The sequence below is a fragment of the Suricata suricatta genome, chromosome 12 (genome assembly GCF_006229205.1).
Source record: "Suricata suricatta isolate VVHF042 chromosome 12, meerkat_22Aug2017_6uvM2_HiC, whole genome shotgun sequence".
In the NCBI taxonomy this organism is placed as follows: Eukaryota; Metazoa; Chordata; class Mammalia; order Carnivora; family Herpestidae; genus Suricata; species Suricata suricatta.
Genome location: NC_043711.1, coordinates 3101716 through 3112517, shown reverse-complemented (window position 1 = coordinate 3112517; position 10802 = coordinate 3101716). Strand labels below are relative to the sequence as shown.

General features: G+C 66.1%; 1 protein-coding gene across 5 annotated transcripts in view; it reads left to right on the top strand.

The window, feature by feature from the left end:
* Positions 1–10802, top strand: part of DPP9 (dipeptidyl peptidase 9) — a 38742-nt gene that overhangs the window by 6972 nt on the left and 20968 nt on the right. For 2 of the 5 annotated variants that reach the window (XM_029915901.1, XM_029915900.1), the window contains exons 1-6: positions 3638–4638; positions 5437–5610; positions 5694–5862; positions 6422–6535; positions 9106–9234; positions 10137–10198. In XM_029915901.1, the coding sequence (XP_029771761.1) occupies positions 4351–4638; positions 5437–5610; positions 5694–5862; positions 6422–6535; positions 9106–9234; positions 10137–10198 (936 nt within the window). In that variant the 5' untranslated portion in view covers positions 3638–4350. Of the gene's footprint in view, positions 176–3637; positions 4639–5436; positions 5611–5693; positions 5863–6421; positions 6536–9105; positions 9235–10136; positions 10199–10802 lie in introns of those variants that run through there. The other 3 variants (XM_029915902.1, XM_029915903.1, XR_003900610.1) reach the window with 3 other exon arrangements.

The window sequence follows — 10802 nt, the reverse complement described above, 5'->3', positions numbered from 1 at the left end:
GCCGAGCCGGGGTCCCGCTTCCGGGTGCAGAAGCACTCGTGGGACGGGCTCCGCAGCATCATCCGCGGCAGCCGCAGGCACTCGGGCCTCCTCGTCAGCAAGGCCCCGCACGACTTCCAGTTCGTGCAGAAGACGGACGAGGCGGGGCCCCACTCCCACCGCCTCTACTACCTGGGTAAGCCCTCCGGCCGCCGCGTCCCGGGAGAAGGGCCTGGGTCCCGGGCGCGCTGTCCCAAAGGCCGTGCCACCTGCATGGCACCTGTTTACAGTGAAGGTCCGGCGCAGGGGTGCGGGGGTAGGGGGGCAGGTGTGCCGGTGAGCCGAGCAGAGGGCGGCCCTGCCCCGTGTGTTGCGCCCAAGCTGTGGCTGGGCCTTGGCCGTGGCCCTGAGCCCCTGCGATCGTCTCCAGAACCGGCGGCCGGGCCGGTGAGCGACTCCTGGGAGCCGGAGTCACAAGTGACTCCAGGGGTGCGCGCTGTGGGCCCATGTGGAGAGGTCAGGCGCCGTGAGCATGCACCCCGGGGCAGCTGCGCGTCACTTGCCTGTGCGCGGGGGGGCCCGGGGGTGGCACTTCTCGCATCACCGGCCGTCGCTGGTGGGTCTGTGTTCCCTGCCAGCCACACGAGGGCCCTAAGGCACTGGGTGGGGCTCCCGCAGGCCTGGCTCCTGGTAGGTGGGCAGCGAATGTCTGTCAAGCAAGTGACCCTTGGCCTGAAGGGCTTGCGGGGCTCCCCAGGAACGGGGCCAAGCATGTCCCTTTGGAAACCACACGGCCCACGACTGGTGACTCGGGGCAGGTTTGCCGCCTCGGCCCTCAGCTCCGACATCGGGGGCCCGATTGTCCTCTGAGGACCCACAGCTCCCCTGCCCCAGGACGATGCCGGACCCAGCTGGGCCCTCGCTCAGTGTTGACGTGAGGGGTGACACGCCCGGCTCCACGACGGCTGTCCTCTGCCTGCCGAGGGCCACGGCAGCAGCGGCCGTGAACGGCAGTGGCTCTCCCCTCCCCGGAGCCGGTGCAGCCCCTCCAGAGGACGCGCGTGTGGGAAGCACATGGTGGTTTGGCGGGCACGAGGTTGGGCGAGGAGGGACCGGAAACAGGGCTCAGCAAGCAACCGCCATCTGTTCTGGAAGTCCAGTCTCGCTGGTCCTCAGCCAGCCCCTTCTGCAGCTGCTCTGAGCGCGGTTGCAGCGAGGCTGTGACCCCGCACCCCCGCAGCTGGAAACCTGCGCGCTGTGGCCCGCTACAGACAAGGGACGCCAGCTCTGGCCCCGAGAGGCGAGGACAGGGCCTGCTTCGGGCCCCGTCACCTCCGGGGGCGTGGTTCCCAGGGTCAGAGGTGCCGGGACACGGGGACCATGGTGGCAGCTGCTTCTCTCCTCCCTGTGGCTCGGCGACCCCAGCGCGGCTCTCCAGCCGTCACCGACTCACCCCTGGGCCGCTGTCGTGTGCAGGGCACGTGCGCAACTTTCCTGGGGCTCCCGCGGTCACAAGCCACCCCTGACTCCGTGGCTTAATCAACGGAAATAGATTCCGTCGCAGTTCTGAGACCGAAAGTCTGAGATCAGTTTCTCTGGGCCAGAACCAAGGCATCCGCAAGGCCGCGCTCCCGGGGGGGCTGGGGGGGGAGGCTCCACTCCTTGACCTTCCGAGTTCCGGCGTGGCCACCGCCTCTGACCTGTGCTGAGAGCTGCCTCTGCTCCCTCGCAAGGCCACGTGATTGCACTTGGGGCCCACCTGGGTGGCCCAGGCGGACCCTCGACTTGTTCCCATCCGCAGGGCTCCTCTTGCCGCAGGAGGTGACATACGGGTTCTGGGGATTCGGACCTGAGCACTTGGGGAGCATGGTCCAGCCGCAGAGCCGCTGAAAGGGACAGAAACCCTCTGAGCTGGTCAGAACCACCAGGGGGGGCCCAGGGGAAGCACATTCGGGTGCCACGGAACCCCACCCTGGGCGCGTCGTGGCCCTGAGAACTGCGTCCACGCCTCCCCCCACACCGCCCTCTCCGCGTGCCCGCCGTGACCGGGGGCCATCTTTGCTCCAGCCGCCGGCACGAAAGGAAGAGCTCTGGGCGAGGGAACTGGGCTGGTTCAGTGTAGAGCCCGTGTCTTGTGCGGGGCCTGTGCATGGGGCTGGGGGTGGCTGGGTCCCTGCAGTCCGTAGGACGCCCACCACCACTGTGGGTACGGGACAGCCCTAGACAAGGGCTGTGGGCGTGGCAGAGCCATCCTGCCTCTTCTGCGGTGACCTTTGAGCTCATCCATGTGCATCAGTCCGTACCTTCGGGTGCCTCTAAGCTCACTTCGCGTCCAAGTTCTTGGGGACAAGCTTCCCTGGAGCTCCCAAGTGCTTTTGTGACAGGTCATCGTGCTGGCCTGGCACCGGAGAATCCCGCCGCCAGCTGTGCGTGTTGACAGGACAGGAGGGGCCTCCGAGGGCCTTCCCTGCGTGCAGCCCGTCCCCTCTGCCTCCCTGGCCTCCCCGCCCCTTCCCCCCGTCTCCCCAAGGAGGGCCGCGCTCACCATAGCCGGGGCCCCAGAGCCCCCTTCCGGATGCACACGGTGCGAAGCGAGCAAGCAGAGGAGGGGCTGTGCGGACTCCTGCGGCCCGGGGGCTGGGGCCCGGACGGCAGCTTCCTGGCTCCACGGGGGTCGTCGTCTTGTCCCCCTGCAGCTGGGTGTCTCGTGCGGGACAGAGGAGGACACAGGGCCTCTGACAACTCGGCGAGTCCCTTGGGAGGGAGGGAGAGAGGCCTCTTGTGTCCTCCTGAGCCAGAGCAGAGCCGGGCCGCCCGCCGCCCCGGTGGATATTGGGGGCTGGGGTGCCATCCCCAGAGGTGAGGTGGAGCTGGTCAGGGGCAGATGGGGGGGGCAGGGACAGCAGAAATCAGACCCCGGGCTGCTGTGCCCAGCGTGTGGCGTCACCGTCACAGGTGCCAGGGCAGCACAGGGAATGTGCTGGTCTGTGCCTCTGGGTGCCACATTTATTAATCCACTGGGCAGAGGAGGTGGCCCCGATGTCCTTGGCAAGGCTTTTCTGTTGACTTCCTGTTTGGAAAGCCCTGGCTCTCCTGGAAAGTTCCGAGGACAGCGGCCTGTCCAGAGCTCATGCCGCGGGGCTGCAGACTGCCGGCCTTCCGAGCGGCTCCCGCACAGCTTTTCAATGACGTGGGGTTCACGGAGCCTGAAGCTCGCTCTTCTTAAAGGTGGGCGACGCCATGGTTTCCAGTGCACTCACAGCGTGTGCAACCACTGCTGTCTGGTTCCAGAACATTCCCGTCACCCCGGAAAGAAACCCTGGGCCCAGCAGCCCTCCCTTGCCTCCGGCCCCCGGCCCCTGGCATCGCACGTAAACGGGATCAGGTGCCATGAGATTGTTCCCCACGTGTCACGTGGACTTGAGAAGGAAGCACGTCCAGGGACTGGGTGGCATCAGGCCTGGGCCTCGAGCTGGGGCTGAGAGGCAGACGGCACGGCGTCAAGGGGCCTCGGCCGCGAAATCGCGGTTTCCTACCCGCGAGCTTAATGAGGTTGGCCTGGAGACCTTTCTTGAAACACGTTCTCCTCTTACTGACTCAACTTCCTGCGCCACTCCCGTAAGTGGGGAGCCCGTGGGGAGCCCGTGTGGACCGCCGCGTCCACGAGCTGTCCGTGAAGAGAACTGTGACAGCAGCAGACGTTACCAGGCTCCGGCCCGGAGGCGCCGAGCTCGGGGCCTCCCTGTCCCGCTCCTGGAGGCGAGAGCACGTGCGTGCGGGGAGGTTCCCGGAAGGAGGCCGAGGCCACCGCGCTGAGTCACCCCCGGGAGGGGCCCGGGGCCGAGGGGCCCTCCTGCAGCCCTGCCGCCGTCCCTGAGCTGGAGACGCTGCCGGCTGGAAGACGGGCTGTCACTTTCTTTGCGGCTAAGAACGGGACAGCACCTTGACGGTGGGACGCAGCCGAGAGGCCAGAGCGTGAGACCCTGGCGGCTCCCTGGTGGGGCGGCCCACGTCTCTCCGAGCCACCCGTTCCGGATGCCGCGTGGCGTGCCCCTCTGCGTCCCGCTCCTTTTGTCCACGCAGAATCAGTTGCCGTCCTTACAGACCGCGCAGAGCAGAGCAGTGGGCGGCGTCTGGGGACCGCTGTGGCGTCGCCTCAGCTGCTGGCGTCTAGCGGGCGGGGCTGGCTGGCGCGCTTCGGGCTCCCTTCCTGCGATGGCTCTCCCTCCGACCCTGGGTTAATCCTTGGCCTCCGCCAAAGCCGGAACAGCAACAGACCCCGAGACCTGAACCTAACCTGTCGGGGGTTGGGTTTCGCTCACCCCTTCTCTGTCCCAACCACTCAGACGCGAAGACCCGTTACTGCTGCTAATGTGCTCGAACCCAGGGCCAGAGCGTCTGTGGGGAGGGCTGTGCCTCCAGGGGAGGCGGAACCAGCCGACCCAGCCCCGGGGAGCCAGAGTCACGGCCGACCAGCCCTTGCCCAGAACCCTGGTCCTGCTGTGGGCGAGGCCGCCCACCCTGGTCTTTCTCTCTTGTCCCCAAGGGATGCCTTACGGCAGCCGCGAGAACTCGCTCCTCTACTCAGAGATCCCCAGGAAGGTCCGGAAGGAGGCTCTGCTGCTCCTGTCCTGGAAGCAGATGCTGGATCACTTCCAGGTGAGCCTTGGGCTGCCCAGGGCCCCTGCAACCCTGATAAGGGCTCTTATCAGAAGCACCTCTTCTCGATGGCTCACCAAAGGCTCGGAAGCAGCCTTGGGTGGAGGCCCTGCAGTGGAGACTTGGCTAATAATTAATGTCACCCCAAGTCAGGTCCCCAGGGAAGAGAGGGCTGGCGAGGGAGGGACGAGGGTGCCTTTTGTGCGTTACGTTGACTTGGTTGTGACCGCACAGTGGCCACACGCACACACGGCTGCGCCGAGCCCACCAGGCAGGGTCACTGCACTCTGGGTTCTGTTCGGCTTTTCAAACGTGCGCTTCTTGCCGGCGACATTGCTCAAGTCTCCACATCGCGCTCAGAGCTCGCCCCGGGGCAGCTGCGCTGCGCCCCCCCGCCCCCCCCAGCAGCTCTGGGTGCACGGGAGGTGGTCCCGGCAGGAAGGAGGGTGTCTGTGGCTTGGGCGCTGGGGGCCAGGGAAAAGGACCTCGGGCAGCCCCCTCCCGTGCCGATGGCTAGGGGCCAGCCCCTTCTGCCTTGGAGAGGCTCTCTGGGCACATGTGGGCACAAGGGAGCCCAGCGATGGGCCGAGAGAGGAGGAGTCTTGGGGGAGCCCCGAGCCTGTCAGGCAGCCTGTCACTGAGCCTGCTGGGCACTGCGTGGCCGCCGGATTGGGGGGCTCCCCCGAGCGACTGCTCAGCAGAAAGCAGAGCCCCCCCCGGCAGAGGCATAGACCCCTCCCAGGAATGCCCAGGGCGCCGGGGTTTCTGGCTGCTAACGGCCCGTCTGCGCATCCCCAGGCCACCCCACACCGCGGGGCCTACTCCCGGGAGGAGGAGCTCCTGCGGGAGCGGAAGCGCCTGGGCACCTTCGGCATCACCTCCTACGACTTCCACAGCCAGAGCGGCCTCTTCCTCTTCCAGGCCAGCAATAGCCTCTTCCACTGCCGCGACGGGGGCAAGAACGGCTTCATGGTGAGTCCCGGCCGGGGCTGGGGGCGGGGCGGGCGGCTGGGCTGCCTCCTGTCCCCCCTGAGCCGGGCCTCCGTGTCCCCCAGGTGTCCCCCATGAAGCCCCTGGAGATCAAGACCCAGTGCACCGGGCCCCGCATGGACCCCAAGATCTGCCCTGCCGACCCCGCCTTCTTCTCCTTCATCAACAATAACGACCTGTGGGTGGCCAACATTGAGACGGGCGAGGAGCGGCGGTTGACCTTCTGCCACAGAGGTGAGGCCGCGCTCCCACCCCGGGCGGGCACACGCACGGACAGCCACCCCGGCCCCCAGCGCGGCTCCCGGAAGGGCCCCCGTTCCCACTCCATTTACCCCCGACCACCAGGCGCCTTCTGGGACCCTGCCGTCCGGGTTCCCTCTCCTGTGGGGTCCTGCCGTGGCTCTGCCGTGGCCTCCGTGTGACTCGGCCACGGGGGCCTGTGCCCCACCAGGCGCCCGGTCTGCCTCTGCTCATTGGCACCCCCCACCCCCACCCCTGCCGTCCGACCCCTCCTCCCCCACTCCGCCATCCGACTCGGGCTCCGATTTCACGGCTCCCTGGGCTCTCCCTCACCCCCTGCTTCTCCTGCCCGTGTGTGTGGGGCTCTGCGCCCGTCAGGGCCTCTGATCCCACTGGTCATGTCTGGAGACACTGTCAGCTGTCACGGCTGGCTGAGTGGGCAGGGGCCGGGGGTGCGGGTCAGCCCCTCAGGGCTCTGGGTGCCTTCACCTGGGGGACGGTCCAGCCTCGCACGTCCACAGTTCCTCACGGCACCCGGCTGTCTCCCCTCCAGGCTCGCCCAGTGTCCTCGATGACCCCAGGTCCGCGGGCGTGGCCACCTTCGTCATCCAGGAGGAGTTCGACCGCTTCACCGGCTACTGGTGGTGCCCCGCCGCCTCCTGGGAGGGTAGGCCCCCCTGCGCTTGCGAGAGCCCTTCTGCGCGCGCCCCGTCCCTTTGTTAGCAGGGCCACAGCCTGCCTGCTTCTCTGTCCTTGGCCCTTTTCACGTCAACCAAACCTCCGCAGCCTTTCTGTTGATAGTTGTGTCCCAAGCTGTTCAGGCCGCGCTGACAGGACACCTCAGACCCAGGTGGCTGGTAAACAACAGACATTTAGTGCTTCAGGTTCTAGAGGCTGAAATCCAAGGCCAAGGGGCCGGCAGATTTGGTGTCTGTGGAGAACCCACTTCCTGGTCTGCTGAGCGCTGTCCAGGGTGCTGTCCCGGGGCCTCCGTCCTGAGGGCATTGGTCTCTCTCCCGGGAGTCCCACCTCCCCATACCAGCGCCCTCGGGTAGGACTTGACATTTGAATTTGGGGGCACGAACTCTCTGTCCGTTGCGGTCAGGACACAGAGGACTCTAATGGCTAACTGTCCCTGGGGTGAGGACGGACCCCGGTGCGCTTAACTAGCTCCACACCCCCGGGCGCTTTGGCTGTTTCCGGTTCTGGGTTTGGATTTTGCCTCTTGTTGTAAACGGTGCTACGGCGAACGTTTTATATGCCTGTTCTGACCTGGGAGTTTTTCGGTGGTTCTTAACCAGGGACGACTCTGCTCCCAGGGGACACCAGGTGATGTCTGGGGACATTCGTGGTTGTCGTGATGGGGTGGCGACGGGCATCAAGCAGGCAGGAGGCAAGGGTGCTGCTCCGTGCTGTGCAGCGGCCAGGACGGCCGTCTCCCACAGGGAGGGATCCAGCCCCAAGTGTCAGCAGGCCCGAGGTGCCCAAGTCCTTCCGCAGAGAAAGTTCCAGCCGTGACAGCTGAGCTGACGCCGGCCTCGGCTTAGATCTCGATGGGCGGCCTTTCTATGGACGAAGCCAGACCAGCGGGTCTTTCTGTATCTCTCTCTTTTTCTGTCCGTGTAGTGCAGGGGTGTCTTGTCCCTTCCAGCATTCAGTCAAGCAAAATCCATCTTCTCCAGGTGGGGGACTTGTTTCTGGAACGTTCTAGCAGCATCAGGCGCTCTTGCGCTGCTGATTGATTTCTCTGTGGCCTTCAGACCCCTGTGAGCTGCAGTTGTGCTCACTTCTGGGCGCGGGGCGCCAGGCTCCGGGCTCAGGCCGTCTGAGGTCAGAGCCCCGCCTCCGGTTCGCTCTTGCCTCTAGTTCGACTCACCTGGTCCCTAGATTGTTTGACGAGGAAGACTTTATGGCCGTCCCATCAAGAGAAGCAAGACACCACACCCCGTGATACGAAGAGGCCAGTGCGATACGTTCAAGCCCCATCAGAGGGGCACCCGAAGCCCCCTGGTCTCAGGCAGGGGCGCAGGTTATGGGGGAGAGCGCCGTGACCTCTCCTCCCCCCAGCTGGGGTCCTTGGGGTGCTGCCGTGTGGCATGTTCCCCCGCGGCCCGTGCCTCTGGAGCCGGTCCGGGCTCAGCTCATTCAGCCCCTAGCTCCCTGCAGGCCTGAAGTGTCCTGGTCAGTAAGATGGGGTTGTTGGCCAAGAACCGGGTCTGTCCCCCTCAGCACCCTGGGCCCCAGGGCGGGCTCATCCTTTGCGCTGAGCACTGTGAGGTATTGAGCAGCACCCCTGACCTCTCCTTGAGGTGTCCCTCGGGCTCTGACCGCCACAGGTGACCCCTGGGCATGCAGAACGGCCCTGGGTTGGGACCCACTGGTCTGGATGGACTTAGAAGCCCTTGCTCTGGTGTGCGGGTGCAGCTCAGGAAGCCGCACCCCCCCACCCCCCACCGCTGACACCAGGCCGTCAGCCTCCTGGGGCAGCCCCTGCCCAGACCCTACACCGTGGTCGCCTCCTGTGTCGTCTTGCACGGAGGATCGGGCTTTTCTTGGGCCCAGCGACCCGAGAGCGTTCTTCCTGGCTGCTAGCATCTGAGGCCAGGAGTCCCCTGTATGGGGCGGGTGGATACAAGGCCTGAGTCAGGGCCTCGAGCCCAGGGCCGCTGGGGCCGCCAGAGCCAAGCCCCACAGATGCGGCGGCCCGACAGCAGGCATTTGCTGTCCTGGTCCTGGGGACAGGAAGTCTGCCACCAGGTGTCTCCGGGCTGCTTCCTCCTTGGCATGCTGATGGCCATCTGCCCCCCGTGTGTCCATGTGGTCGTCCCTCTGCGTGTCTGTGCCCTCGTCTCTTGTTTGGGGACACTGGTCAGATTGCATTGGGCCGCTCTGACGACTTCCTCCCTCAGACCCCCTCCCCAAATGCAGCCCGTCCCGAGGTGCTGGGGGCTCCCAACAGGGTGCTTTAGTTCAGCCCCGCAATACCACCTAGGGCCGCCTCTCATGCCATTTCATGCTAGGAATAGCTCAGTTCTCCGTCCCATTGTGCAGGTAAGAACGCTGAGGCCCTGGATGCGATGTGACAGAGTCAACAGCAGAGCCAGGCTTCTAGCCCGGGGCTCGGGCTCTTGTGCGGGCCCAGCCATCGCAGAGCTGGGTCCCCCGTGCGTGCAGGAGGGGGGCGGGGTGACCCCAGGGATGCACGGTGCCCCCAGCAGCTCCCCTTGCCCCCTCCAGGTCCGGAAGGCTGCAAGACACTGCGGATCCTGTATGAGGAGGTTGACGAGTCTGAGGTGGAGATCATTCACGTGCCGTCTCCGGCGCTAGAAGAGAGGAAGACGGACTCCTACCGCTACCCCAGGACAGGTGCGGGCGCGGGGCCGGGGCCCGGAGAGGCAGCGGGGCTGGTGCTACGGCCAGGGGCCACCTGCCCCCTGCCTCGGGGCCTAGGGGGTGGGGGGACGGTGCAGGAGGGGCACGAGGGGCTGCGGGCCGCCTCCAAGGGCACGTCAGGTATTTGTCACCTGTGAGGGTGCGGCCCCGAGTTCACCCTGTTTCTTAAAGAGTCAGAAATCCAGGTTTCTCCAAGAAACAGAGACTCTCCGCTACTTCAGCGCTCCTCGAATCATTTAAAAATGCTTAGCGAGCGGCACAAAGTACGTTGCAGGCCAGACTTGGCCTGTTCTTGGTCCCGTGGGAGGCGTGTGGTACGCGCCTACTGTGTGCTCCACAATGCCAAGCCCCGGTTCAGGGGGGTGGGGGGGGAAACTGAGGCTCAGGGATGCTGCTGCAGGGCAGGGCGGGGACTGACCGCAGGCTGGCGCCTGACCCACGCCCAGCTCCGGCCAGCGCCTCGGCCTCCCGGCAGCTCGGGACCCAGCCGGGCTATGTGGGACATCTGTCCACATCGTCGATGGTCTTAGCGCGGACATGTCCTGTCTTTGCGACCAACTCCCAGGCTCTCCACAGGCAGGGAGGCACGTTCTTTCTGTTTTGTCCCCCCACGACCCAGCTTCCCACCTGGCACAGGGTCTGGCCCGAGCTCTTAAATGGTGAAGACGGTTGTCACAGAGCAGGGCCCGGGGCCAGATGAGAAAGGCCTGCTCGAGGGCCTTTGTGCCCGGACCAGGGAGTTGACGCACCCAGCACCCACGGAGGGACCTTTGGATACCTGGTCCTGTCCTGCCCCTCCCGGCGCCTTCCTGGGGCCTCGCCCCACAGCCTCCGCCCCGACACCTGCCGGCCTCACCTCCCTTCTGTTTCCGCAGGCAGCAAGAATCCCAAGATCGCCCTGAAGCTGGCGGAGTTTCAGACCGATGCTCAGGGCAAGGTGAGTGGGGAGGGGCTTCCGGGTGAGGAGGGGCGGGGCCGACGTAGGTGGGGTGGATGGGGGACGGTGGGCGGCCCCAGCAGGCACGGCCTCTCCTTGGCAACCAAAAGCTGAACTGGCCCTGCCTCCTAGCGCCCCCCTCACTCTTGCCTTGGGCTGGAAACCGAGTGGTAGGCCCTGCCTCACCCGCCGCCGGGTGACCCTGAGCGTGGGGAGTCCGTGTGACGAGCAGCCCTTGAGCAGAAGGTCCCACCGGGGCTTCCAGAACGGAGAGCTCTGTGGGGGCCCGTGTGGGGGGCGGGGCGGAGCCTCACCTGTAACGTCACCGGGATGATCGGTGCCCTGTCCCTGGTCCGTGTCCACAGCAAGGGGCCTCCTGGCCCAGGGAGCAGGTGCTCAGGACCCCACAGCCAGGAGCCAGGAGGGGCTCTGACACAAGGGCCCAGGGGAGGCCGGGTCAGAGCTGCGAGCACTCAGGCCACGGAAGGTCCGGCAGATTTGGGCCACGGCGCCGTTCCGTGTGAGGCTTCCAGAAAGGCGGAAGATAAAATGCGCTTATTTTCATGGTTGGGGGTTAGGTTTTGGTGTGGGAATGATCAGGCCC